At 50.2% G+C, this 25,815-nt stretch overlaps 9 protein-coding genes across 9 annotated transcripts; 3 read left to right on the top strand and 6 right to left on the bottom strand.

Annotated features, from left to right (window-relative positions):
• Positions 1 to 225: 225 nt before the first annotated feature.
• On the top strand, positions 226 to 3,069 carry FIBRA_04477 (uncharacterized protein; the record flags this gene model as incomplete). Its single annotated transcript, XM_012326275.1, has 6 exons — positions 226 to 736; positions 789 to 1,997; positions 2,054 to 2,284; positions 2,344 to 2,601; positions 2,659 to 2,849; positions 2,908 to 3,069. 6 exons carry the CDS (start codon positions 226 to 228, stop codon positions 3,067 to 3,069), a joined length of 2,562 nt encoding a protein of 853 aa, XP_012181665.1.
• Positions 3,070 to 3,223: 154 nt separating this feature from the next.
• FIBRA_04476 (uncharacterized protein) lies at positions 3,224 to 5,631 on the bottom strand (the record flags this gene model as incomplete). Its single annotated transcript, XM_012326274.1, has 13 exons — positions 3,224 to 3,374; positions 3,428 to 3,613; positions 3,668 to 3,750; positions 3,800 to 3,934; positions 3,987 to 4,158; positions 4,214 to 4,362; positions 4,414 to 4,465; positions 4,519 to 4,582; positions 4,635 to 4,750; positions 4,797 to 4,973; positions 5,025 to 5,113; positions 5,172 to 5,302; positions 5,364 to 5,631. 13 exons carry the CDS (start codon positions 5,629 to 5,631, stop codon positions 3,224 to 3,226), a joined length of 1,773 nt encoding a protein of 590 aa, XP_012181664.1.
• A 498-nt stretch (positions 5,632 to 6,129) lies between these two features.
• FIBRA_04475 (uncharacterized protein) lies at positions 6,130 to 9,282 on the bottom strand (the record flags this gene model as incomplete). The annotated part of the gene is made up of 4 exons (XM_012326273.1): positions 6,130 to 6,257; positions 6,316 to 7,362; positions 7,541 to 8,441; positions 8,494 to 9,282. 4 exons carry the CDS (start codon positions 9,280 to 9,282, stop codon positions 6,130 to 6,132), a joined length of 2,865 nt encoding a protein of 954 aa, XP_012181663.1.
• A 596-nt stretch (positions 9,283 to 9,878) lies between these two features.
• On the bottom strand, positions 9,879 to 13,357 carry FIBRA_04474 (uncharacterized protein; the record flags this gene model as incomplete). The annotated part of the gene is made up of 16 exons (XM_012326272.1): positions 9,879 to 9,905; positions 9,958 to 10,061; positions 10,115 to 10,175; positions 10,242 to 10,274; positions 11,116 to 11,126; positions 11,179 to 11,242; positions 11,294 to 11,336; positions 11,388 to 11,434; positions 11,496 to 11,710; positions 11,787 to 11,904; positions 11,959 to 12,006; positions 12,057 to 12,290; positions 12,350 to 12,361; positions 12,417 to 12,622; positions 12,674 to 12,894; positions 12,948 to 13,357. The coding sequence occupies 16 exons, from the start codon at positions 13,355 to 13,357 to the stop codon at positions 9,879 to 9,881; spliced, it is 1,854 nt and encodes a 617-aa protein (XP_012181662.1).
• A 344-nt stretch (positions 13,358 to 13,701) lies between these two features.
• Positions 13,702 to 19,706, bottom strand: FIBRA_04473 (uncharacterized protein; the record flags this gene model as incomplete). Its single annotated transcript, XM_012326271.1, has 24 exons — positions 13,702 to 14,172; positions 14,224 to 14,477; positions 14,526 to 14,669; positions 14,726 to 14,759; positions 14,815 to 15,343; positions 15,392 to 15,651; positions 15,707 to 15,776; positions 15,832 to 15,964; positions 16,018 to 16,036; positions 16,090 to 16,248; positions 16,298 to 16,395; positions 16,454 to 16,488; positions 16,538 to 16,620; positions 16,673 to 16,726; positions 16,783 to 16,914; positions 16,963 to 17,070; positions 17,124 to 17,174; positions 17,236 to 17,522; positions 17,575 to 17,902; positions 18,783 to 18,932; positions 18,982 to 19,197; positions 19,258 to 19,366; positions 19,423 to 19,489; positions 19,565 to 19,706. 24 exons carry the CDS (start codon positions 19,704 to 19,706, stop codon positions 13,702 to 13,704), a joined length of 3,933 nt encoding a protein of 1,310 aa, XP_012181661.1.
• A 217-nt stretch (positions 19,707 to 19,923) lies between these two features.
• FIBRA_04472 (uncharacterized protein) lies at positions 19,924 to 21,190 on the top strand (the record flags this gene model as incomplete). Its single annotated transcript, XM_012326270.1, has 3 exons — positions 19,924 to 20,250; positions 20,319 to 20,517; positions 20,568 to 21,190. The coding sequence occupies 3 exons, from the start codon at positions 19,924 to 19,926 to the stop codon at positions 21,188 to 21,190; spliced, it is 1,149 nt and encodes a 382-aa protein (XP_012181660.1).
• A 98-nt stretch (positions 21,191 to 21,288) lies between these two features.
• Positions 21,289 to 21,824, bottom strand: FIBRA_04471 (uncharacterized protein; the record flags this gene model as incomplete). Its single annotated transcript, XM_012326269.1, has 2 exons — positions 21,289 to 21,753; positions 21,807 to 21,824. The coding sequence occupies 2 exons, from the start codon at positions 21,822 to 21,824 to the stop codon at positions 21,289 to 21,291; spliced, it is 483 nt and encodes a 160-aa protein (XP_012181659.1).
• A 1,362-nt stretch (positions 21,825 to 23,186) lies between these two features.
• FIBRA_04470 (uncharacterized protein) lies at positions 23,187 to 23,861 on the top strand (the record flags this gene model as incomplete). Its single annotated transcript, XM_012326268.1, has 5 exons — positions 23,187 to 23,283; positions 23,335 to 23,391; positions 23,440 to 23,601; positions 23,654 to 23,710; positions 23,764 to 23,861. The coding sequence occupies 5 exons, from the start codon at positions 23,187 to 23,189 to the stop codon at positions 23,859 to 23,861; spliced, it is 471 nt and encodes a 156-aa protein (XP_012181658.1).
• A 1,085-nt stretch (positions 23,862 to 24,946) lies between these two features.
• On the bottom strand, positions 24,947 to 25,767 carry FIBRA_04469 (uncharacterized protein; the record flags this gene model as incomplete). Its single annotated transcript, XM_012326267.1, has 3 exons — positions 24,947 to 25,144; positions 25,202 to 25,299; positions 25,359 to 25,767. The coding sequence occupies 3 exons, from the start codon at positions 25,765 to 25,767 to the stop codon at positions 24,947 to 24,949; spliced, it is 705 nt and encodes a 234-aa protein (XP_012181657.1).
• Positions 25,768 to 25,815: the final 48 nt, after the last annotated feature.

The following is a 25,815-nucleotide window of genomic DNA, read 5'->3' as shown; positions in this document are numbered from 1 at the left end:
CCGCCGCTCCCGCCCAATCCTCGCACACCCCATTCCCTACAACCCCCTCTCAGCGCGCTTTCCGGCCGGCGTACCCCCATTCAGCCCGAAGGCTCCTCGTTCTCCCCGCAGTTGGCCCCTCATGGATCGAACCTGCTCACGCCAACGTCGCAGGGCCAAAGCGGCACCTGGCAGGGCAACCCGAGGACGCCCGCTCGCACCCCCTCGCCGCTTCCCTTCCCCCCCATGCAGTCTTCTGGCCGAAACGGCTCGCGCCCCGGAAACGAGAGTGGTGCGCATGCACGAAGCGGCTCGTACTCTAACGCGCCACCGAACCCGCCGGCCAAGCTCCCACCCAGACCCTCGACGGGCAACACGCCCCATCCGTATGCATCACTGCAGAACGGTCTCTCGCCGATCGCTGAATCTTCCAGTTCTCAGCGCACCGCAGCATCGGGAACACCATCGCCACCGATAGGGCCTCGGGGTGCATTAGGGCGACCTAACACGCCGTCTCATGGCACTCCATCGTTAGATGATCTTAGGCGGAAGCTGGTCAAGTTCACATTGCCGGACGACGCAAAGTCTGTCACCATCAATGCAGCCGATTGTGCCGGCGGTGTGGAAGTGCTTGTCAGAGCACTCAAGAAGTTCAACAAGCTTGGTGCAGAGGGTTCAGAGCGGGTTGAGATTGGGGACGGCGGGTTGAGTGTCGACGGATGGGGTGCCTATCTGCACCGCGGTGCTGATGATACAGGTTCGTCGTGTCGTATTGTCTGCTTGTCATCTTATAGACCTGCTACACTCAGGTTCCCCTTTGACGGAGGCGCAGTTACTTTCTGTATGCCATGCACCCCTGGACGATCCTTCTCGCGAATACGGCCTCACTTTGCGACTGATCGGGAGGACAAGACGTCCCAGGGCACGATCAACGAGCCCCTCAAGCCCAGTCTTTGCTTCGAAAGAAAAAGACATCGATGATGAACTCTTGTCACCAGACAACCCTCTTCTTGGTGCACAGACACCGGCTACGAAGGCCATGAAACGCGCGAGTTCTATAAGCATACTCAGCGGATTGGGCGTCCAAATACCCGACAAAGCCCTTGAATCGTCTACGTCCTCTCCAACCCAGAGCCCCACAAAAACACCGGCAAGTGTCAAGCGTCCGTCGAAATTGCGCAACTTTTTTGGACAGCGGCCACCAAGCGAGCTCATTACCACGCACTTGGCCGAATACTTCCCGTTTACAGAGAAGAAAGTGTTGGAGCGTACGAGACGGCAGAGCATGATGCGAGCTGGTACTGCAGGCGCACCTGGCAAACGCGACAGTGTAGCCTCCTGGAATCCACCATCGAGCTCTCGATTTAGTGTTAGCACAATTAGTTCACAGCGAGGCTTGTCACCAAGTATATCGGCCAGCTCCACGTCTGCTGCCTTCCCTGAAAGGCCTCTCTCACCTCCTCCCCCTTTGCCGTTGGCTGCTACAACAGAAGCACCTCGATTATCGTTGTCTACAGATGACGGACGCTCGTTTGAATTGTCGGGTTCGGGCCAAGAGGACGACGAAGCATACAGGCGATTATCTAGCCCACATATACTCCCCCCTGTTGCCTTCCCTTCGGAGTCCCTCTCCGAATCGTTGAACCTTGATTCCACGCAGCTTGGATCGCGTCCTAAATCAAGGACGATGTCTGTCTCGTCGAGGCGGATGAGTTTCATGACGGAGCTTCGCAGCAAGCGCGACCGTTCCGATACCGCTAGTCTCTTGACCGTCGATGAGATTACCGCAGAGGTAGAGAGTCGACAGGAGAGCAGCGAGTTGAAGCTAGATTCTGACGGATCAGATGAGTGGACCAAGGTAGATCTTGGTGATGACGCTGAAAAGCAAAGTATCAAGGAGGAGCTAGAAGAAGAGGAAGAAGAAGAGGAAGAGGAAGACACTGAGGAAGAGGAGGTCGGGGACGACGATGAAACACTGAATGAGGATGAGCCTGGCAAGGCAATCACGTCGGCAGGACGTACGTTACCTGTCTCTACTCATAATATTGACTTGTTCCAACTTATTGCCACGCAGGCGAGAGAACTATCAAGTGGATAAAGGGCGCTCTGATCGGTGCCGGATCGTTTGGGAAGGTGTATCTGGGAATGGACGCCTCGACGGGTCTTCTCATGGCGGTGAAACAAGTGGAGTTGCCAACAGCTTCGGCCCCGAACGAGGAACGCAAGAAGAGCATGCTGAGCGCTCTCGAGCGCGAAATCGAGCTCTTGCAGGAGTTGCAGCATGAGAACATTGTGCAGTATCTATGTAAGCCCGAGACAATTTCAACGATGGGGCCATCTTGCTGACAGTTCACGATCCACCAGCCTCTTGCATGGACGACGATCATCTCAACATCTTTCTCGAGTACGTTCCTGGAGGTTCCGTCACGACAGTCTTGCGGAACTACGGCGCATTTGAAGAGCCCCTGGTGCGGAACTGGGTGCGGCAGATCCTCCTGGGTCTCAACTACTTGCACGAGCGCGATATCATCCATCGCGACATCAAGGGCGCCAATATCTTGGTAGACAACAAAGGTGGTATCAAGATTTCGGATTTCGGCATCTCCAAGAAAGTTGAAGACAGTGAGCGTGTTTGTTCATGATTCCAATCAGCCGATGCTGACATGCCCTATTTTCCAGACCTGCTCCCGGGCCACCGTGCTCACCGACCCTCCCTTCAAGGTTCCGTCTTCTGGATGGCACCCGAAGTTGTCAAGCAGACAGCATACACGCAGAAAGCCGACATTTGGAGTGTTGGTTGTCTCGTTGTTGAGATGCTGACGGGTGAGCATCCTTGGGCGCAGTTGACCCAGATGCAAGCTATCTTCAAGGTATAATTTCCATCATTCCATCATATTCACGCGGGTGATTAATTGCCTCAATTCCCAGATTGGCTCCTCGGCAAAGCCGACCATCCCAGCTGATATCTCATCCGAAGCCGAGAGTTTCCTTCAGCTCACGTTTGAGCTGAATCATGAAGCCCGTCCTTCGGCGGCTGAGCTTCTCAAGCACCCATGGATTGTCAACCAACCGTTACCTCTTGGCCACTAGGCTTATCTGCCTCCATTTTCTTATATTCGTCTAGCACAGTCTATCTAGATCTCCCATCGCAATGCTTTCCCTTGGGACCATGCTTTGCTCAATTATTGTTGTTGTGCAACACATCAAATCAGTCGTTACATTATGATATGCCTGTCCGATATGATTATTCCTCGTCGCCTTCTCTTTTCCTCTTTCCAGAACCAGCCTTCTTGCCTGGACCCCAGTGCGGGGTGGGATTGGTTTGATAACGGACGAGTTTTACTTTTGATGAAGGGGTTACGGACTTGGGATGTCTTGTGAAATCAGCCTCCACTCTGCATCGGAGATATTAATATATATATCAATGCGATCCGAGCTTGAAACGTACTTGGGCTCCTTGCTCAACAAGCAGTGGGTTGGTGATGTCTCGGAGACCTTATCCATTTTGACCGGATGTGTCTTGACCCACGACCGGAATACATCGTGTACGTCAGCACGCGCTGCTGTTGTCTTCAGGGATCCAGCGCACGCATGAGATCTTGAAACCTGGTGCCCGGCGTGAAGCAATGCCGACCTGAAATGTTCGTAAATGTTGAGCACTCCTCACCCAGAGGTTGATATAACGTACGCTACTTCATCCAGAGAAGGACACGTGCAGTGGAAACTACTCGCCACCTTGGCGGGAGTGAAGTAAAATGGTGTGTCCAGTTCCTGTGTCAAATAAGATAGAGCTTCTTATCAGAGAGAAGCTGAGGCTTACTTCTTTGGCAACAGTTAGCATGCCCTTCATTCGGGTGGACGTCCCATATTTGTCCTCGTTTGTTTCCAGGTGTTCCAACACCTTCGTAACGAAAGCAGGATCATGTATTGGACCAGACCACATGGGCCCAGATAGCTGGTCAGGCATTAGTCTTCTTAAATGATCTAGACTTAGCAATAATAATTACATGCAGAGGGAAGTTGCATTCGGGGCATTTGCTTGGAACTGTCGGACCGGTATGAGCTTTGAAGTGATAGTTGACGGTACCGCTGGCTTCGTGAATCTTCTCCGTCATACGCCCCAGAGGCTGACTGTAGAATGACTGACAACCACTGCAGACATAGAACATAGATGTCTTGCTGTCAAACAGTCACAACCTGACTATCTCTTCAATTCTGCGAATTTCAGACGAACCTGACAGCTTTCTTCACCTCATTCGCTGACGAGTAGACGCGCACAAACAAGCGCACGTAGAAGTCGATAGATAGAGAGAGTAAGGGCTGGACATACCGCCCATATCGAGCCGCGGATGTCGAGATGGTATTTAGCACAAGCCGAAGAGCCTGCACGCAGTCAGCAATATGATTTCCTGCCGTATAAATAGAATGACATACCGCTTCATGACAGTACTCCGCCTTGACAGGAACTCCGCCATAATTCGAGAAGCTATAGTGTAGAAAATCAATGAGTGGAGTTGGTGATCTGAACCTGTGGCATACCATTTTTCTGGGTAGTTTACAGTGGCCAAGACTGAAAGGTCAGTACATGTTACACACAGTAATCCTGACGTATGACATTATCAGCTTTGATTTTAGACACGCATGGAGACCCCTACCTCCATCGTGAACGCATTGGACGGCAGCGTCGATAAAAGGCGCCGCTGTTCCATACGGATCTAGATCTACGACGTCGACACGATCTTTCTCCGCTCGATGATTATACATTAACGCGCTGGAGTAATGTCAGTTTCAAAATCTTCCATACAGCGATAACCCACCATGCATCGCCCTCGTTGACCTTCACTTTGGGCTGCCGTGGTCTGCTGCCTTCAGCTATTTGGCTATCAGACGAGGGCCCTTTTGTGAGCGCCTCTGAGCCAGCAAGTCCATTTATGTCGACATTCCTCTGCATGGCTTCAACAGCAGATGGCGAATTGTCGTTCGCAATGACATACCTGCACGACTATATTAGATGCGGGCGCTATCACAAAGGAAGTTATGCGCACTTTGCAAGAGGAATTTCTTTTGCGTAACGGATAGAACGAAGTCCTGTCGCTGAAAGGGCTTCCAGGATCACGCTTTTATATGGTCGATACTAGGTAAACCCTCAAGGCCTCAGTGTGGGAGACGGCGTGATGGGGTTGTGCAAATACCTCTTTCTGCTTTGGTGCACTAGGTCCAGCAGCGTCTCTTGAGGGCTCCTCTGCTGTGAGGACAACATTATCCGCTGCTTTCTCGGAGAGTGCACCTTCCGCTGCTGATTCTGTGGCAGTAGACTCGTCCCCTGCTACGAACGAGCTGAGCAAGTTCATAATTGAAGGAACCTCCACTTCCCAAAGACTCACTCTTTATCCGCTTATTTTTTGGGCCATCCCCGGTCTGCGTCTTCTTCGCCCGTCTCTCCTGGCCCGCTCTCCACTTCGTCTCCTTCTCCTCGTTGATCAGCTCGCTCCATGTACGAATGCACGCGACGCTCAGATCGCGGTTGAACTCCTGCACGGGGTTAAGAAACGCCTGATTCCCCGGGGGCAAGAGAATACGAGACGTATTTTCCGTGTGGAGGGTGTACCCCTCGGGGATCGTGATAGATGGTTCTGCAGAATCCGTAGCCATAGTCCCAAGAAAGCAATGCCGGCGTTGAGTGAAAAATTGGCGGCACAGAGGCCCACGAAGACAACGTAGTGACAGCAGCGTGAACTCGAAATCCCAGCACCGATCCCCCAGATAGATTTCTATGATTTGAGTGGGGCCGGACGCGTCCTGGCGCGTTCGAGTCACGTTCTGCCCCAGCCTACGCGGTCGTTCTCGACTAATTCCGAGTCGCTTATACTTGCGCCTCCGCGCTCCGGCTATGTACTTACTTAGTATCTGCAGTACAGCACGTTCATATCCATGGCTTGCACGTCTCCATTGTCTAGAAGGGCAACGAGGGATCGCGGACGAACATACGTAATAACGATACAGTTGATTCTAAGTATCCGCGTCACGGAATGAAAATGTTTACTTTAGGAATCATGATCATTAAACGTTCCACCTAGAGAGACCATACTAGGCGTGTCATGGTGAGAAAACAGCACTCCACGAATGCAACCCAGTATGGCTATGAGTATATCAATACTCAAAGTGTTCTGAAATGAGAGTGATTGACCCCCTCATGTCGCCTCTTCTGATTCGGTCCGGATCGATCTGAGCTGCGACGGTCTTGCGCATCATTGCGTTCAGCGACAAGGGACCACAACCTACGAATTGCAAGGCGTCATTGTCCATATCCAAAACGGTATTGACGAGACGACTTACATCCGACAACAATAGCGCCCTGCGCCTGGCGCACTTCTTCCGCAAGGATACGATCCAACTTGGGTCTTCCAGGGCGTGCGTGTTCAGAGACAATGCCCACGTCCTGCAGTTCTTGTGCGTCCGGTTTGATTCTGAGCTGTTCCCCACGCCAGCCGAATTCCACCGCCGACGGCAATGCTGCCTCGTTACACATATTGGACCACGCGGTTAGGTACGAGGCTGTCGAGAGCGGTCGAACTCTGCTTGTCGGTGCAGAAGAGCCACGTTCTCGAGGCTTCCCTTTGTTTTGCGCTTTCATGTTCGGGAAAAGAGAATCGGTATTGAAGAGGGTCCTGGAAGAAGATGCGGAGATGGGTGAAGCGGGATGTTGTGGCGAGAATGCTGTCTGCGAAGATGAACTGGTGGGGGTGGGCGATGTAGATACCACTTTCTCAGAGGCGCGAGACGCAGGAGATGTGGTATCACCTTGATGTCTCTCTCCGAATCTCCACAGAGACGACATTTTTGAATCGACCAGACGCACGGTAGTCCCGCCTGGAGGAATTGTTTCCCCTTTATCCGGCTCCTCTTCGGTCAGTTGCTGTCCGCTAGCTAGTATTTGCGACTCGGCTCGGCGCTGTCTGCCCTCCTTTCTCACCGAAATACTAAACTGTGTTTCACCAGGAATGACTTGATCGTTGTCCCCCTCGAAATTGGTGAGGTCAAGTACATGCTCCTCGTGTCCCAGCTCGCCCCCCTCAACAACTTCACCCGTGTAATAGCTCAGGTCGACGACGCTACCAGCATCAATTTCCGCAGGCGACATATCCTCTGTACACGAATCATTGTCTTGTAGATCGGATTGACAGCGATCGAGGTGAGAGGTGGGAGGTGCAGGTCCACCACCCATTTCCAATTTTCTGAGTGCCTCAGATCGGGCGTTGCTTTTGGCGAGAGGTGTGGCGAGAGGTGTCTTGAAGTTCGTGACGAAGACGTCGATCTGCAGTTCAGGTGCACCCACTAACTCCATACATCGACGCAAGAAGGTCGCGCACCATTGAATGTGACCTTAGCCCTCGTCGTCAGTAAGATCACCCGTAAATTGTTGAATAAAAAATAAGCCGCTGCTCACTGTATTCCCGGACCAGCCACACAAACCGTATCCGTCTCGTTTGAAAGCCTGGATCGTCCCGGCTTCCTCTCCTCCCGCCTAGGAAATAACCATCCCGCCCAGACATACACATACACACATACTGCAGCACCGACAAACCAAAGCTGACACCCGAACCACCAGCAACGATCAACACTGTTGAATACGAACACCAGCGTGCCCGGACTGCTGAGCCAAACGGTCCGTCCACATATGCGCGCATTAACACTCCACCGGTGTGGGCCCGGTAACCGGTTGGAAGGGACTCTCCAGGAGCACATGAGAGTCCCTGTGCCATACATTGAGCGGTGAGGTCCCATAGGCGCTTCGTCCAGCCGTTCTTCGCGCGCACAAGAAATACAAGCTCGCGACCCTCGTCAGATACAGTCTGGTCGCAAATTGTAGCAGTTGTGAACGGGTGTGTCGTGACTTGTGAGATGGCAGGGATCCGCAACAGAAAGTGCTGCCCTGGTGCCCAGGGGATATATCCGGGCGTGATAAGTCGGAGGCGAATCGTGCGACCCGAAAGAAGTTCCGCGTGCGCGAATCCGGGGGGAGGGACATACTCCCCCAATATAAAACCGGCTCGATGCGGAAAGCCTACATTCATGTTGATAGAAAGTGCCGGGCTCGATGATATGTCACCGTTTGGAGACCGCGACATAGGTTTAAAGGGGCTTATGTCATTCATCTTCCATAAATCCGACTGAGGATTGTCTTGCACCGGAGCATTATGCACTTTGCCTGGGACGGTTGGCGAGAGCATTCTGCCAAGGTAGCCATTGGCTTGGAACCACCACATCAATCGCCAAAGACGCTCTCCCGCCCAAAGCGCAAGACTTGCCCAGCACCACCACCATACTTGTGAGTGATGCAGAGCAGCAAATACCAGAGTGAGGGGTACCAAAAGGATATGCGACGCATAAAATATCTCGTAATGTAGATTGCGCACAGAACGGAAGGACATGACGACGAGTAGCGTTAGGGCAATGAAGGCCTAACGCGGATCGATGAGTTTAACTAGTAATTTTTGGATAAATGATACTTACAACCCATCCATATACGAAGTCTCTATAGCCCCACGCGTAAATATACACTGTCTTCCCAGTGCTGCTTCTACGCTCGACCGCTAGCTGTACGCTCCAAAGAACGACATGCAGCGCAGTGAAAAACCAGATGAGACGGCCGATCCATTTGTGTGCCCAGGACAGTTTGTCGAAATATAACCGGACAAGAAATGGCACCGCGAGTACGGCGAATGGGGGAGACTTGAGGGCCAAGAGCACGCAGAGCGGGAAAAGGGCGAAAGCAATTAGCCCGGTCCTGTTTCCAGAAGTCCACCACGCCTTGTTAATAGTGTAGTTGGGTATATATTGTGTAAGTGGGGATGCATCGGGAGAGCGTGTGGAGGTTAAAAAAGGGCTACTCGAGACAATATAGTCTGGGCCAGCAAATGTCAACAGGAGGATTAAAAGTACAAAAACGAAAAGGGACAATATCTGGGCATTAGACGGCAGAGAGTGGGGTTGTTTGTGCGGATCACCCTTGCTCTGCGCAAGCCGGAGGGTGTGCTTCTTCCTCCATGTTCTTCGGCGTATGGCCCATTTATACCAATACGCGCCGAGGAACCCGCTGCCAAGGCCAGTGAGGCGTAACAAGGAAAGTAGGACGAGCACCAGCGCGATGGCGAACCACAAGACGTAAACGTATACATAACTGGCATCAGGTAGAGCGTGAATGTCGAGGTATGCAGTTATCCATTGCTGGTCATCTGAGTAGTTTGGGGTGGTTGGATAGGCTGTCAAGGATAGTGTGGAGGTTACCTTCTGCGAGGCCATGCGGGAGACGATACCGTCACAAGTACACTACAAATACGAAGCCCAAAGAAAGGCTCCAGGGGGATCAGACAGGATCGGGTGTTTCGACTCTCCTCCAACCCGGACCGTCTTTAAAAGGGACCAGTGATATCGTGTATGAGACCGGGGTCCAGGATATCGCTGAGGCAGACCCAAACCAGCTGGGCGAGAGCTAGTAATGGGAGCGAAAGGAAGTGGCTAGAGCGATGGCGGCGTTGAAAGAGACATGGGCCAGGGGCGTCGAGACCGTGACGGTGAAGGCTTTGGTACATGGCTGCCGCTTCGCGAATATTGTGAACCGGTTACCGATCCCAACTTCACTCTCACAGAGCCGCTATTAATGTCCTCGAGCGCCGGCCGCCGTCGAGACGGCCGAGATATATATCGGGCTAAATTCGCCATCCCTCATGGAAAACTCGTGTATATTTCTCCACATCGGTCGTATACGTACTCACCATCAACATCATTCTCTGGCCTTGTCGGCATCGCTATGATTGTCTCGAAACAAGTAGTGTTATAATCGAATTCAAAGTAACCGTCCCTCCAATAGCACACAACGCACGGATTATCACACGCCCTCATTCCACAGTCGTTCCTGACCGCACCTGCATCACAACCGCATGAGCATACACTCCATTCACGGACCCGAACACATACCTCTTTGCCTGTCTTCTTAATCTTCTCCAGCAATGCGTCGTAGGCAATCGTGCCCTTCACGACCACCTCTTGCTTCTCTAAGCTGACATCGTAGGAGGTGACCCCTGGAAGGGAAGCTCGATTCGCCTCGGCATCGCCTACACTCAGTGTCACTCACCATCGGCCTCTGCCTTCTTGAGCGCCCGCTCGACGGCACCCGAGCATCCACCGCAGGTCATCTATTAGTAGTTGCGTTAGCCTAGCCCCGACATTCACATCGTTCGCGCCGAGCGCGGGAGACACACCTTAACGTCAAATTTGTAGGTGTGTTCAGTGGCCTACACTAGATATTTTAGCAATCAATCTCCTGTACTTCGCCGAGCGGACGTACCATGCTGATTTAAGTGCGGAATAAGGGAGAGATGCTTGGTGCGATGATGATTTATGGGCTGGAGTGAGAGATTGAACGCGCTTTTTATAGTGTGAGCTCATTCGTCCAATAAATCGCGCATTCCCATGAGTAAGCTGCCACCATCCGTTTGTAAATGGCGCCGCTCATCGCCGTCCAGTGCCCGATTCCTCGGATATCGAACCAGTGTTCTACAGCGTCACGGTCTACTACTAGTAAGCACCCACTACAGTCTGCTTACACAGTACCCGGGTCCAACTGTGCTGGGCTGGCTTGGAAGGCAAGACTAAGTATTGTAATTTCTTTCATACTCGCAAGGAACAGAATCGCCGATGCGCTGACTAAGAGAAAAAGTCTATAGTAGATCACTCATTCACCCGACATTAAGAGCTCTATCGTACAGGATATAGTCACATTGCTGCGTCCTCCGGTCCATGAAGGTACGGAGCATTCCCGGTATGTCGTTTGTACTCATGCCCAGTCGTCTCAATTCTCATGAATGCATGTCAAATCACGACCGAGATGTCCGCGAAGGCTGGATCATTTCGACGTGGTCATCCCCCTCTGTCGCCACGGCTTCCCACCCTGTACCAAGCTCTGGCCGGCCACGGATTCGTGCAAAACAGTCTGTGAAGATCGCTAAAAGTGGAATCAGTCACCAGGATCATTGCCCACCATTGTCATGATTGACAGATAGAAGACAACTCACAGAGTACGCGGGAAGACGTGGCTCCTCGCGTCTGTGTTAAATAATATATTGGTATCCCCACCGATACAAATCCTGCAAACACATCATATTTCGCTCAAGAAGTTCACAGAAACAGATCACTAACCAAGTACAGCGATGGCTTCTAATGGTGCAGCAAGGATGGGCATGCACAACAGGAATATACAAACCTAAAGACACTTCAATATGATGTCCGAACAAACTAATAAGTCGGAATATACCGCGCAAAATATTAGTGGCGTAGTGATCCAAGTCTTGTATGGACTGTGCACAGCCGTCAGTACCAAAATCGAATATCAAGCACATTTGGCTAACCGTTCTAGCATTGGCTCCTTGACCCGCAATATCACCAAGCCTAGTACCTGTTGCCAACGTGATTGTCATGAACATCGACAACGACCACAGTGAGAGATGATTGCTCACAGTGAGAAAATAGAATGCCCACGAGGCGACGACAGCGAAATTTATCAGCGAGCGGAACCCTCCACCGATCACGATGAAGGCAATAGTAAGTAATGCCTGCAGACACATGGCATTAAGCGGTGTTTTGAGTTTCTTATTCATCTGTCCAAAAAACGCCGGAAGATATCCCTCACGGCCGGCGACGAAAATAAGGCGCGCAGTTGTAAATGATGAACCTGAACAGTACCAGTGAAACAGCGAATACGTGAGTTTCTACAACGCTTTAATCATACATCGGGAGAGAACACAGACCATTTAATGCGCCAAAGCAGGATATTGCAACCATTAATGCGAAGATAATCCCACCGACTGGTCCAAAGAGAGCGCGGCCAAAGTCAAGGGCGACAGTGTTGCTCCGCCCGACTGTTGCCTAAAACCAGGTTCATCAAAATGATATAATGATCATGCATAAGTTTATACATACCTTGTCCAAAACAACAAAATAGGCCAAGTTAGCTAGTAAAAATAGAACCTAAAACAAATCAAGGCCTCGGAAAATAAAATATCGACCAAAGGACGGACCGTGACAAGAGACATGCTGAAGTGGATTGCTCTAGGGATGTTCTTCTCGGCATTTTTCATCTCCCCTCCGACGTAATTGGCTTGATCCCATCCGTCGAAGGCCCACAAGCCAGAATACAGCGCTAGTGCATATTGCGATGGGCTCGTACTGGAGCCAGAAAATAGTGGTCCAGTGAAAGAGACCGACGAATGGCCTCTAGCGAGTTGAATGATACCAAGTATCGTTATAGACAACTTCACATAAGACGACATCAACATCGTTATAACAATACTGCTAAAATCCTGAGACGCACCAGGGCAACAATCTGGACAAAATAGGTGAGGGTTATGTCAGAGTGCGAGACGCAAGAACAACCTTACTTTGACCGTGGTGAACACCACAGCGGCCCGTGGACCCAGCGTCGGTGTAGCAACACAGATTATGGATACCACAAGGACTGCCGCAATCGCAGTGAGTTTGACAGCCCACTGTGGAATATCATCCGGCGATACCTCAGCGCGCGTACTGTGCCAGAAGAGCCTGTTCATGTACTCGGCAAAAATCAAGCTTATGACGGCATTCCCTCCTGTGTCTGATATGAGTATTCGGACCAAGGCTGATGTGCATCCAGACGAACCTGGCTTCAGCGCCGATATAGCTGTCCAGGCGAATAGATACGATACGAGCGGGCCGTATGAATACTGAAGGTACGCCTGCGCACCTCCGTTCACGGGTATTGACGCCCCCAACTCTGCAAAACTACTTGCGCCCGTCCACGCCAAAAGTCCTGCTGCAAGCCATACCACAAGGCTCGCGCCCACGCTCTGCGTATTCGCGACCACCACACCGGGTGATGAGCTTGCCGTGCACCGTTAGCATATCACTTAAGTAATGCCCGATGTTGCACTTACAATATACCAGACCCAATTTGCAGCCCCATAATGAGTGCAACGCCTGGTAGTCTGTTCGTGACCCGAAGAGACTGGTAAGGTAGACACCACGCACCATGAAGCAAACTGATGCTCTTTGTGTGCGACTCGCCATGTACAGTGTCGGGCTCGCTCAGACTCGCCGTGAGCGGAAGGAGGTCGCGCTGAAAATCAAATCCGGAAATGGAGTATGCCCGTGCGCGTGAGGAGATGGGTGCGTCGGCGAGGAGAGGTCCATCGGAAAGCTCCAAGTCCCGCAAAGAGTCAGCATCATCGGATTCGTGAGATGTACGAGGAGCATGGGACAGGGTGTATAGTGCAGTGGGCGAGCGCGGACTGACGGGTGACTTGAGAGCATCGAAGAACGCCGCCCTGGGCGAGGATGTTGTCATAGGATTTCCCGTCACGAAGAGGGCCCGTCGACGACCGCGCGAGATTTTTTGTAGGGAGTTGGTGCAGAGTTTACCCCGCACTATTTGAACAATTGCAACAGCCCGAGTAAGGAGGAACAGCAATAGAGCCTGAGCCGGCGACAATAGCCAGGCAAGGACTCTAATTGGGACAGATCCTCGACCACGTGGTGGGCGCGAAGACCGCGTCTGACCCACACGTCGCGCAACTTGAAATTGTGGTCATCATTAACAAGTGCACTGATATATCCATTCTATAACGTATACTAATTTTCACAGAACGAGCAGCACTATACATAGCGGAAGATAACGATTCATTGACTTGATCATGGATTCAAGAACAGTCCTGCTTCCTTCCAGTATGCGATCCACCTCTTCACATCGTCAGTATGCAACTGGTGCGAACTGGCATTCTGCAGTGTTGGAGATGCGGCTACAGCTTGCGCGTAGGATATTGAATTGAATCCCATTGCTTCATCACGAGGCATTTCAAGGGCTACCCTCTCGAAGAATGGTAGCAGTCGCAGGGCACGCAACTTGTGAGCGGTTTCCCTTTCGACTATAACCTCTCCTTCCAAGATGTCATTATTGAGGGTGTCCGCAACGCGTTTGAGCTTTTCCAGCCATTCGGGATATGTGACCAGAGCGATTCCGAGTTCGGATGCGACCGTGATTGCTATAAAATGCCAAGTGACTGGGTATGGATGCACGATGTGCGCAATTCTCGTCTCGGTAGGAGCATTGCGGAGGTCAACTAGAGCACCGGCTGCTAGCCCTGGCGATATCCAACTCACGGCCTACAGATCATAGGTCAGCCAGAGCGCCGCAGTTCAGATGTAACTACGTACCCCGTTGCACACGGGGAATTGGCCCAATACTGTGGCAGTTTGAACCATGGCAGGGAACCATTCGACCAGATTCCAGGCGCCGTTTCCACCTCCACAAATTTGGCCTAGGCGGGCAACGACTATCTTTAATGGCGTTTGGATCGCAGCGTTACACAGCAGCTCTTCTGACACCCATTTTGATTCAGAGTACCCTGTACCAACTGCAACCTCTGCAGGAACGCGAGTTTCATATTCAGTCTGGATGTTCGCACAGTCTGACTCAACGTCAGCAGCGTACGATCAGCGAGATGCTCTTCACCTACTCTGAAAAATGCCGATACTGCTAGCAAATGTCAGATGCGGTGGGTTCCTTTGCGGAGATGTTAAGGCAAAGTCCACGAGACGCCGCAAGCCGGTAATACTAGGCTCAAACGAGGACAAAGGTATATTGAAATTTACAGGCCAGGCTGCAGGAATATCAGAACGTGAGTGTGAGCAATCGTGCAACGCAAATATCACGCACCGTTGTGTATGATGTGAGTAAGCGACTGATGTATCTGTATAGTATCGCTCAAGATTAGAGATCTGAATCCATGCGCACTTTGGCATTACCTCTTCATAAACGTTCTCGGCTAGGCCGAAATTTGGCAGCGAGAGGTCTCCCTCGAGGAGGACGACCCTGTCATTTACTAGCGCCGCTGTGTCCAATGCACGTTCAATGAGCGCACCCTTCTGTCTTTCTAGCAATGTCTTATTCTTGGAGGCTCGATTAAGAGCATAGACTCGGGAGACATTCGCATCACTCGCCAGTCGAACTAGAATGTGGCATCCCAGGCCGCCTGTGGTGCCCGTGACGAGTATGATGTTGCCATGGTTTGACCGAGGTACTGCGTTATCTGTCCGATGGGTAGGGAAATCTGCGCTGTAGTCAGCGACCATCTTGCGCATTATACTTGTGCGTTCTTCTCCCGAACTGTCTAAATCATCGTTCGCACCAGATACCAATCTGGATACGTGCAAAACAAGAGAGGATACGGAAGGATGATCGTACACGAAGTTTCCGGAGAACTTCCGCGTGTCAAATTGAACTGAATCGCGCAAGGCGCGTAATATAGAGTTGCGTATCCAAGTAGCTTGAAGACTGATGCGCTGTTAGCGAAGAGACCTTGAGGTTGTAGCTGTAGATTACCTATCACACCCGCAATAGAAGAGATCGTCGTCATCTCTGATTGGATACCGGAGTATCTTGTCCACCACAGTCCGTACAAAATCCGCAGTGGTCCTAGCATCCCATCGGGACGGAATGGGGATGTTAGCTTGAGTGCTCTCCTCCACTTTATCATATAATATGTCGATTTCCTCCTCGTAATCACTAATGACGGCATGCCGGCGGACAGTATTTTTGGCAGTATACGTGAACGGCTTGGAGGACTTTGAGACCAATATCATCTAGCCATAAGGTCGTCAACGCGAGTTTCTTGAGATAGCAAAGGGATAATACTACCTCTTTAAACAATCTTGAATGCTGCGGTGCATATGCGTTGACTTTCTCAACCGTAGGCCTGTTCGAGATCCTATAATATCGCAAGCGTTATATTATAAATCACATACCATATCATATTTCTGAACGCCGCTAATTTTGGCTCATCTGTGGCGTCAAAGTTGAATTCTGGCACTGGGTCAACTAGAACACCGGCTTGGAACCTCCCATTGCCAAACACGACGGAGGCCAGGATGTGTATATCCTGATTTAGGATGTTTTCTTTGTTAAGCATTAGCAACAAAATCCGCAATCTTTGAATGCAAGCGACAAACCAAGAGGCCCAGGATTCGTCTATGCCGAGATCGTCAAGATTCATTCACGACGAGAGGTCTGTCTTCACTCACCTTTTCACCTGTGTTATGGATAAGTTGATCATCACTGCGTCCGAATACCTTCCAATAACCTGGCTTCGTTGGATGGGGGATCACGAGATCTGATGTTGCATATGCATCAATCCCGTTAATTTTCGTATTCAGCTTGGCTGGCACACGGAAATGGTTGGCCTGTGTTAAATTAAAACATGCCATACGGCGAGACAAGCCAATAACATACCACCACAACGAGTTCATAGATGTTTTCGCCATGGGGCGCAAAATACACGTTGATCTGCTGAGGGATACGAAAGTACTCCCAGTCATATCCGACTTGTCCTGAGCACAAACGCGAGCTCATCATTTTCATTCGCTGCATATTTTCAGATGTACATACTTGGTAGAAAGAGACTTAGGGCTCCGGTTTCAGTTCTAGAAACGGGATTTCAGCACAATACAGGGACAAATGGATGCATCTTACAATCCGTACTGGTTGACAAGTGCAATCCCTTGAGAAACTAAATAGTCTCCGACCTCCTTGTTGATGGGGCCACCTCCACTTAGCTTGTATAATTCATTTGATAATTTTGCACTGTACTCAGATAAATCAACTTACTAGCCCCATACGAGTGGCAAGCCAGCCCACGTATTCAGCTTTATGTGACCACGCCTTTACTAGGTCGTCAGTGTAGATCTATAGCACCAAACTTTGGGATGCATCTGCACCTCAAGAAATGACGGAACGCAGAATATCACATCGCTGTTCGTTGCCATTGCTTCGGTAAAAACCAGATCAGGGGATGGCACTGGAGCAGGGGTCTGAGGCTTGAAAACACTCAATACCAGCCCACAAGAAGCCTGCTTCAAAGTCATCATACTGAAACACACGAATAGTACGAAGCATACCGTCCACAGCAACTGTAAAACCCCGATTGTATGATACATCGGGATTGAATGTACAGCGAAGACCTTGTCTACAAGGCATTGTTCACTGAAATGCGGGTGTAGGGCGAACTGCAACGCGCAACGATTTGTCCAGGGGATGGGCTTCGGAAAAGCGGTCGAACCTTGAATTCATCCGTTAGCTCGGTAGTAGTCTCGAAGATGGCTTCCAAGACCTGATGAATGCAAGTAAAGAATTAGAGCATCGGGGCCCCTCCAACTGTATGGTTCATCGACCGTCGTATCATCGCCAGGAGCGTCTGCTTGTGGAAGGAACAACCCCTCGAACGAAAGCATAGGTGATGTCATAGGGATCGCTGCGTTCGGATATTGAGACTGAAATATGTCCAAGGCATGTTTCGATAACTCAAGCATGGAGTTTTCATGTCCTACTAGAATATGGCTGGCACCCACTGCATGCATCAAATGTGCCACAGCAGCGGGCGAATTTCTAGGAGAGATGGGGAATACAACGTAGTTCGCCTGAATAAGACCCATTATTGAGATGAAGTATGGGATGAAGTCTGTCCATGACATGTCAATATGCATCAGATCAAACATCGACAGGAGATTTACCTGATGTGGCCAATATACCTACTATTGGGGATCCTTCTGACCCCTCCATCCTAAAGCGGCTTCGCATGATTCTAGCTGCAACCTTGATCGCCTTCACGGTCTCTAACCAACATATACTCTCAATACCGCCATTCTTCAAATATACAAATACGCGATGCTTCGGGTTATGTGCCGCATGCCAATCAAATATCTCGGGTAATGTCAAGGATCCATCCAGAGGTGGCCGCAGGAAAGTGGTTTTGCAGAGTGCTTCAGTCTGAGGAAGGGGACGCAGTGGACGTCGCGAAATCATGACCCACGTCAGTAATGGGAACCAAGAATCATTGGGCTATACGTACAGTTCTTATAGTCGCTCCAAACCGATCTCATGTCTGTATCTACCTATCGGAAACTGACTCTTCTCAGACTGGTGGTCTGACGAAGCAACACTTTCTTGATATCAGGCGATAACAGGACCCGAGGAATGAATGTGTGACTAAATACTGAGCATAGAGCCGAGAATACCGTAACATCGAGTAACGTTCCTACAGGACGTCACCCACAAACGTTCGATGCTGTATTTAGGATCGATGTGCTGGTGGCTGGATCTGCTAATGAGACATTAATACTAATGAAGCGAAGTCGATGCTTAATACAACTCACTGAACCGAATATGATGTATGTCTGTCATAATGCAAACCATGGCATACTGATGACTTCATAGAATCGAGCAAACAAAGAATGAAGATATCTTCTCGCTTTGGTCGACATATCTTACGTGTCCAAAGTGCAACACAACTCGATCATTTGATGCGACTCTAGCACGAGACAATTGCATACGTGTAGCTCTGTGCAGGTACTCTGGCCCTGTCTACAATCATTCGATGCGATTCTAGCACGAGACAGCTGCATATGTGCAGCTCTGTGCAGGTACCCTGGTCCTGTCTGCATGCGGATATAGTGACCAATGGCAGATGTAGAGCCTGAAGTTTATCCATAGGATATCAGGACTGAAAGATCGACTTAAGCATTCCGCTTGAAGAAGTCATTAGACTGAGAAGTCCCGGAGAACGCGCCGTATGATCAAGTTTGGGACGTTCGCGCATTGTCCAGCAAAGCTTGAGCAATTACAGAGTGAACATCTACATATCGCTCCTGGCACGTCTCCATGCACTTGAACATGTTAATGTAAATATTATGCACACAGAGATATTCAACTCAAAGCTTACTTGAAGTGCTTGTCCGGGCGTCATATGGCCAGATTGCCAGACATGGGTGATAGTTCCCAGAGCAGGTATACCCGACATAATCAGGCTTCCTGCAGCCGCTCGAGCTTCCTCTTCTGTCGGATCCAACCATATCTCGCCACATATGACAGACTATGCCAAGAGTAAATATCGCAATCCTGGATCTAACTTGATCACTCACAGCAGTACATGATATAACCAATCCAAGCATCTCGATACCTGCATCTGCCAGAGCAGCACTTGCAGATAATGACCCTGAGGCGATACAACCTTCAATCCCGTCGTTCTCAATGACGGTGATAAAAATGTCAATAGTTGACTTTGGCAGCAGTTCGAGGCGAACAGAGGGTAGAATCGCCTGGTGAATTTGCATGGCGATGGACCTATCTTCTGCATCCTGTGTACAGCATATAGCATCCCCCCACATTCCAAAACGTCATAATATAGGGCGACTCACGCGTATCGGCGCTCGCCTCCGAGTGCATGAGAACGGAGCGAATTTGACCTCAACATTCAGCCGCCCATTCTCATTGTACACTGTAGTTTTTGATTGCCGAGGGCCATACCTGAGAAAGTAGCTCAGTATATATGATATTATATTACAGTAAAATGAAAAACGAACACTGCGCAAGCAATCTTGGTTCTTTCGGTCTCGATGTATGCGGATCCATTTGCTTGACTTATGAGGCCTGTCTGTAAAACTTTTGGATTCCATGGGAATGTAAACGGGATAAGTTCAGACACAAGAACCGGCAGTTACGCACATATGGGTCTAATGTCTCCTGATGCTCGTCCTTGACGCGGTTTTCCGGCACTCCAGAGCACCGTACTATCACCATCCTCGAAAATTGGAGGGACACTATCATCTGGGCCATTTATGCGACGACGATCGTAATTTTGAGCCATATTTTAGTGGTCCAGAAGACACCTTTTTGGCGAGAGGACAGTTTGAATATAACGAGCCCGACGTACAAGTACAATGTAGACTTCAAGTTGATATAAATGCTCACAAAGGCGCCTAGTGCGCCGGCAACCTAAGCTAGATCGAGATTGGAGAACGCTCATCACGTGCCACAATGCGTTATTGTCGCATCAAATTAGGCAACGTACCAGCCCTCTTGCCATGAAGGTCTCCTTCTCACTTGCGAAAGCCAAGGCCACTAAACCGGTTGGCGAAACACCTTCTCTTAAACGGTCCGCAGCATTTGCGTCTTTGGATGACGATGAGCCTATCGATGCTGCGCCTACCTCCTTCGGCGACAACAAGGTCACCGCGAACAAGCAACTCGTTGCCCAGAATGTGGAGATGTCCAAGACCGCAAAACAGAAGATGGAGGCTGAGATGAAAGTGGATTCTACTGTTTTTGAGTATGATGAGGTCTGGGACAAGATGCAGGAGGCTAAACACAGACAAAAAGAGGCCAAGGAGGCAGACTCTAAAGAGCGCAAGGTGAGCATGAGTTTCCGTTTGTGTCCGTCTTCTTTCAACGAGCACTGATATACAAAAGACATTATCAGCCAAAATACATTAGTGGGCTTCTGTCTTCTGCGGCCACACGTCGATTGGATCATCTACGCGCCGAGCAGAAGATGATTCAGCGGGAGCGTGAGGCTGAGGGGGATGAGTTCAAAGACAAGGATGCGTTTGTCACGCAAGCTTACAAGGATCAAATTGCTGAAATGCGCAAAGCAGAGGAGGAAGAGAAGCTCCGTGAAGGTAGTTTGCATTTATTATTCGACAGCTCATTAATAACTGAAACTCTGAAGAGCTTGAGAGGAAGAAGAAGGGAGGAACCGGGATGGCGCACTTCTATCGAAAGCTATTGGAAGAATCAGAACAGCAGCACGAACAGACTGTTGCGGCGACTTCGACACAATCGAAACCCGTTATCGGACCTCAAGGTCCAGTGCCTAATCTGACCATCACTAAACCTCCGGATTTTGTACCCAAGTCCGACGTAGAATTAGCACGTCTTGCCAATGAACAAGGCAAAGATGTCGAGCTGAACGACGATAATCAAATCGTCGACAAGCGAGAACTACTTTCAGCTGGACTAAATTTATCAGCACCGAACACGAGACGGCTAGGGTTGCAGGCATCAAAGGCTCAGGATGCTCAAGAGGAAATCATTGTGCACCGAGCAGTTGGGACCGCAGCGAGTAGAAGAGAGATTAGCGAAAGACGTCAGCGTGAAGTGGCGCAGCAGCTGGAGGAGGAGCGCGAGCGAATTCGGGAGGAAAAGGAACGCGCGGAGCAGGATAGTATTAACCGAGTGGTTGCGAAGCGCAATACTGAAGAATCGGTCCAGAGTGCGCGAGAGCGGTATATGGAGAGAAAGAGGCGCAGACTGGATGAAATCGCGTCTGGGGACGGCCAAGTTCCAGGCTGATACACAAGATTTGTTTTTCGGCGATTGAGTAGCGGAGCTGTACGATAGTAATCTATTACATTACATTGTATACTACATCCAAAACGAAGGTGTTATGTCTATTGGCAAGAGCCATAAGAATCCAACCTATCCTTCCTGATCGTACAAACCATGGCGTCGAATGATGCTAGTGCTTCCTTTGCAGTGGGACGCTGCTCATATGCATCGCGCAGCATCGGTGACACAACTGATGATAGCTCGGGAAAGTCATTGCCCGTCATCTGCTTGAACGGTGAAGATTCATTATGTATGTTGAGAAATCTAGAACCCACTTTCGCTGCTCGAAGGATGAGCATTCCAGATGCCCATATATCAATCTTATACGGATCACTCCACCCGCCTTCTTCGACCTCTGGAGGAAGCTCAGCTGCACGGGGGGCTCGGATCCGTGGAGTGCCTATGCCGCTGAAGCGACGACTTGTTTCGAAGTCGATGCAGGCATAACGCGACTCGTCATCTGTCAATATGTTATGCAATGAGATATCCAGGTGGGCGATGTTGTAGTTATGCATGAAGGTGATGTGCTGATAGCAACCAGTAAATTGCGCTTGCATTTTGGGAACATAGAGCCACGCACCTCAAGATGTTGGCGCATTGTCCCGAGAAAGTCACGCAGTGTACATGATGAATCTGATACTAGATAAGGCGACCACTCTTCCATTATTACGAGCACAAGGCTATCTTGAGGTATCTCGATGAAATCCAAAATCGCTATGGAGGATGTGAGATTTGATACGTAAGATTTGATACGGGGGAATATTTAACTACGTACGGATGCAATGATTCATGGGGTGTTTGCATAGGGGTGGGGAAGACAGATACCGCAATGTTTCATATTCCCGGCTGCATAAGTGGATAGCCTTGACGACAATATTCAGACCATCAGCGCAGCGAGTTCCACGAAACAAGTTTTCCGGCTGCAGAGTTGAGCTTTTCATTGGATAAAGAGGCTAGCACACAAATGCACCAACCAAGCCAACATCCTTACACAAATCATCATCACTACGTCCTTCGCATGCTCGAAGGTACCCTGGCCAATCTTGCGACACGTTGCATCCTCGCGATGTTACCCTCTCCCAGTATTGCTGATAGTACTGTTTAACGTCTCGACAAGTGTCAAGCCGAAAGCCTCGATATTGAATGAGACGTCGATAGCTGCACCAGTTGGGACACACGCGAATATTAACTTCGTCGTCGTCAAACGAGAGAGAAGAGACGGAGATACTAGATTCCGAATCAGACTCGTCATCGGAGAAGCTTTGCATGACCTGTGAGTGGGATGGGAGGTGGATTAGGTCTGGCGACGTGATATAAGAAGACTTTTCAATCTCTGTGGCCAATATGATGAGCCGAGTATCATTGATAAGGTACAGGGATGCCAGAGGGATAGAATGGAGCCGCGGAGGCAAAACCCACACGCATCACAGGAATGTCCTGCAATATCCGAGTGATGGCATAGGCAAGGCGTAGCTCCCGCTGCGTGACCCGCGCGTCAGCAAAGCTTGAGACTGCAAGAACCCAAGAAAGACCATCGGCGCCAGCCGAAATGACAGACCAGAAGAATTTGCCCGATTAGGAGACCTGTTCCCGGCCTGCAAAGCCAGATGAACGTCGATGGTTCTCATGCGACGGAGGTACGCAATATGAACGTGGCGGTCCGGTGCATGTCAGTTCTCGAAAAGGCTGATTATTCGCACCAGCTCCCAAGTGGATGGCTTGACAAATGCGATGATCGCACTCCGCACGAGCTCAAAACGAGGCACGACGACAGCTATATGTAGTAGCGAGTCCGCGGTAATCCATCAGTATCAGGATGTAAGGCCCTGCGCAACCGGACAGATACGAAGTTTCACTGAGAGCGTCGAGAGCGCCTACGGTGCGCCTGTGGCACGTTCGAGGCGGCCGTGAGAAAGCTTGTCCACTCCTCGACTGTCATGTCACATTCCAACAACGCGTAATGGAGGACGGAACAAAAACCAAACGAACCATTTTTGTTGGCGGGATCGGGGACGACGTAGACGAAACCTCTCTCCTGGAGAATTTTTCAACTTTCGGTGCGTCAGTTGGGTTTGAACACCCTTTGCGAAGCTTAAGCTAGAATTTAGGCGATGTAATTGAGGTGCAAATCCCTCTTGCTGCGTCAAATCCCTCTCAACCAACCGGTGAGCTCCACCAAACATTGTGCAAGCAGTACTAACCAAGGCTCACAGAAACCAAACACCGTGGATTTGGATTTGTGACCTTCGCTTCCCCCGCGGACGCCCAGGATGCAATCGACAACATGGACTTGAATGAACTAAACGGCCGGGTCCTGAAGGTCAACATCGCCCGTCAAGTCAAGGCGCCTGTACAGGGTGCCGGAAACAGGGCTAGTGAGTACATTACTCGACCATAATTATGCAAAATTCTCACTCGCTGCAATAGTTTGGGAATCAGAGGAGTGGCTCCAGCACTATGCTAAACCACTTAGTAAGAGCGGAGGTAAGTAGTCCTGTATAGAACGTGACCTTGAGAGCTCAGGCGTTTTCCAACAGGAGCCGCGCTTCGTGCCAAGGTCAGGGAAGGTTCAAAGGGCGCCGACGACTCTGGCGACCAGAATGAAGGCGACGACGATACCGCAATGGAAGAATAAGGCGGTATCTTGTCCGGATCTTTCACGTGGTAAATCCATCGTCTGGAATATGTTGCTTCAGCGGGAGCCCGGAGGATGAATGTTCTCAGTGCGGATGAGTGTATTGAGGCCGATTCGGAGAACGTGCGAAAAGAAGGTTGGATTTCCTAAACTCCCTCGAGTGTTGTTTTTCAACTTGAATTATGATCCAGACTTGGTATCGTGTGACCGCCTGCAGCGTGAGGAATTAGTGACTGAGATGAATTCCCAACACCCCGGTTCTCGGGCAGTAACTGATGTCCATTACCACTCGATATGACACCAGGTGGCAGGTGCGTCAGTATGGTGTTCGCAGAGCCTTTCATGAGAGAATTGGCAACACTTCAGTGCTACCGGTTTGACAAGCGGGAATGTCGCCATCCTCCAATGGATAATGACACATACACATTTACGTCCGACTTGGCTGTGAATTTTACTACACATTTCACACTCGCCCTTGCGATTGCTTGGCTTCCGCTGAGGACAAGTAAAAGCAAAGTGAAGGCAAGCAATTTCGAGACCGCTATCTAATCAACGCCGGAACAACGCCACATGCGTTCACAAGACAGTGATCATCTCGCTTCTCTGGTCGTCGATAACCCTTGGGCAGCAGAATACAGAGACATTTGCCCGTAGTAAGTAGGAGTGAAATGTCTCGATGAGGATGTTTGTCATATGATATGCCACGCAGATATCGGGCATGTATACGCTCAACGGGTTTTGAGCTTCATTTCTATCTATTTTTACAAGATATGAAAAGTCAAGAGCTCGAGATCGTCCTTCGTAAGAAAATTGGTCAGTGAATTTGAAGTTTTGAAGCCCGAGTGAGGCGTTCCGGGAGAGGAATCCAACTATTCCATGTTAATTTCGAATTTCGAATTGCGATGCTCCCACCATAGACGATAGTGCCCGTCGAAAGTCACTCAGCTGTATAGCCGCACAATTTCTCGTAGAATACATATTACAGACTCAGACAGGCTGCGGCTATCAGCAGCTGATTGAATTGAGCGAGAGAGCCAGAGTCTGTAGAGCCCGTTCAAACGATATCATCTTTGCGGTGCCTAATCTCACGATGGGAACGAATTTCCTGGTGCCATGTCGGACTCCTCAAATTGCGCGCGCGCTCGCTTGATATCTTCCTGCATGAAGAGCAGTTCCTCCATTCTCGCAAGCTTTTTCGCATCCGCAGGTCTCGACAACACTCGACGGATGTCTTCTATGGACAGACGTGTCTTTCCCTTGCCTGGCGTAAGCGCAGTCTGGCACTGATTGAGCATAAGCACGTTAGATGACTCGAAGGTAGAGCTGTTTACATGACATACCACATCTACGATGTACTCTACTAGAATTTCCTCCATGACATTCACAGTATCATGCGCGGGGTTGCGATCGTCGCCAAAGCCATACATCAAATTCCTCACTTGACATAGTGACACAGGTCATGAATCATGAAGAAATTCTAGAAGGAAACGAACGTACACTCCTTGGTGAATAAACCTTTGAATGTCGGCTGCTTCCGGGCGCTCCTCCCAGGTGCAGCGGCACCAGCAGCCCCAGGCGCATATGTTTGAGTAAATGTATATGTTGTCGGAGCAGGTGTGGGCCTGGCAGGGACAGGAGCAACAGGCGTCGTTACTATGGGCGTTGTTGATACGGAGGCACCGGCTACAGCAGACTTGACAGCGCCTGCAGCAGCCTGCGGTGCCTGCTGGTGTTGCGGAGGAGGGGGATAGTAACTGTATGGATATGGCCAGGTTGCACCGTACCCAGTCACAGTAGTCGAGTATGGTGATTGGTATGGAGTAGTAGGATATGCGGCTGTCTGTGGATAGCTAGGATAAGAACTGTACGGGTACGATGCCCCGGTCTGTGGTGGATAGTAGGACATATCAAACGCCGTGTTCAAAAATTGTAAGCTTCAAGGAAGAAAAGTAGA

This window comes from Fibroporia radiculosa, assembly GCF_000313525.1.
Source record: "Fibroporia radiculosa TFFH 294 genomic supercontigs, scaffold3160, whole genome shotgun sequence".
Classification (NCBI taxonomy): Eukaryota; Fungi; Basidiomycota; class Agaricomycetes; order Polyporales; family Fibroporiaceae; genus Fibroporia; species Fibroporia radiculosa.
Note: the sequence above shows the minus strand (reverse complement) of the source record. Positions and strands in the feature narration are given on the sequence as shown.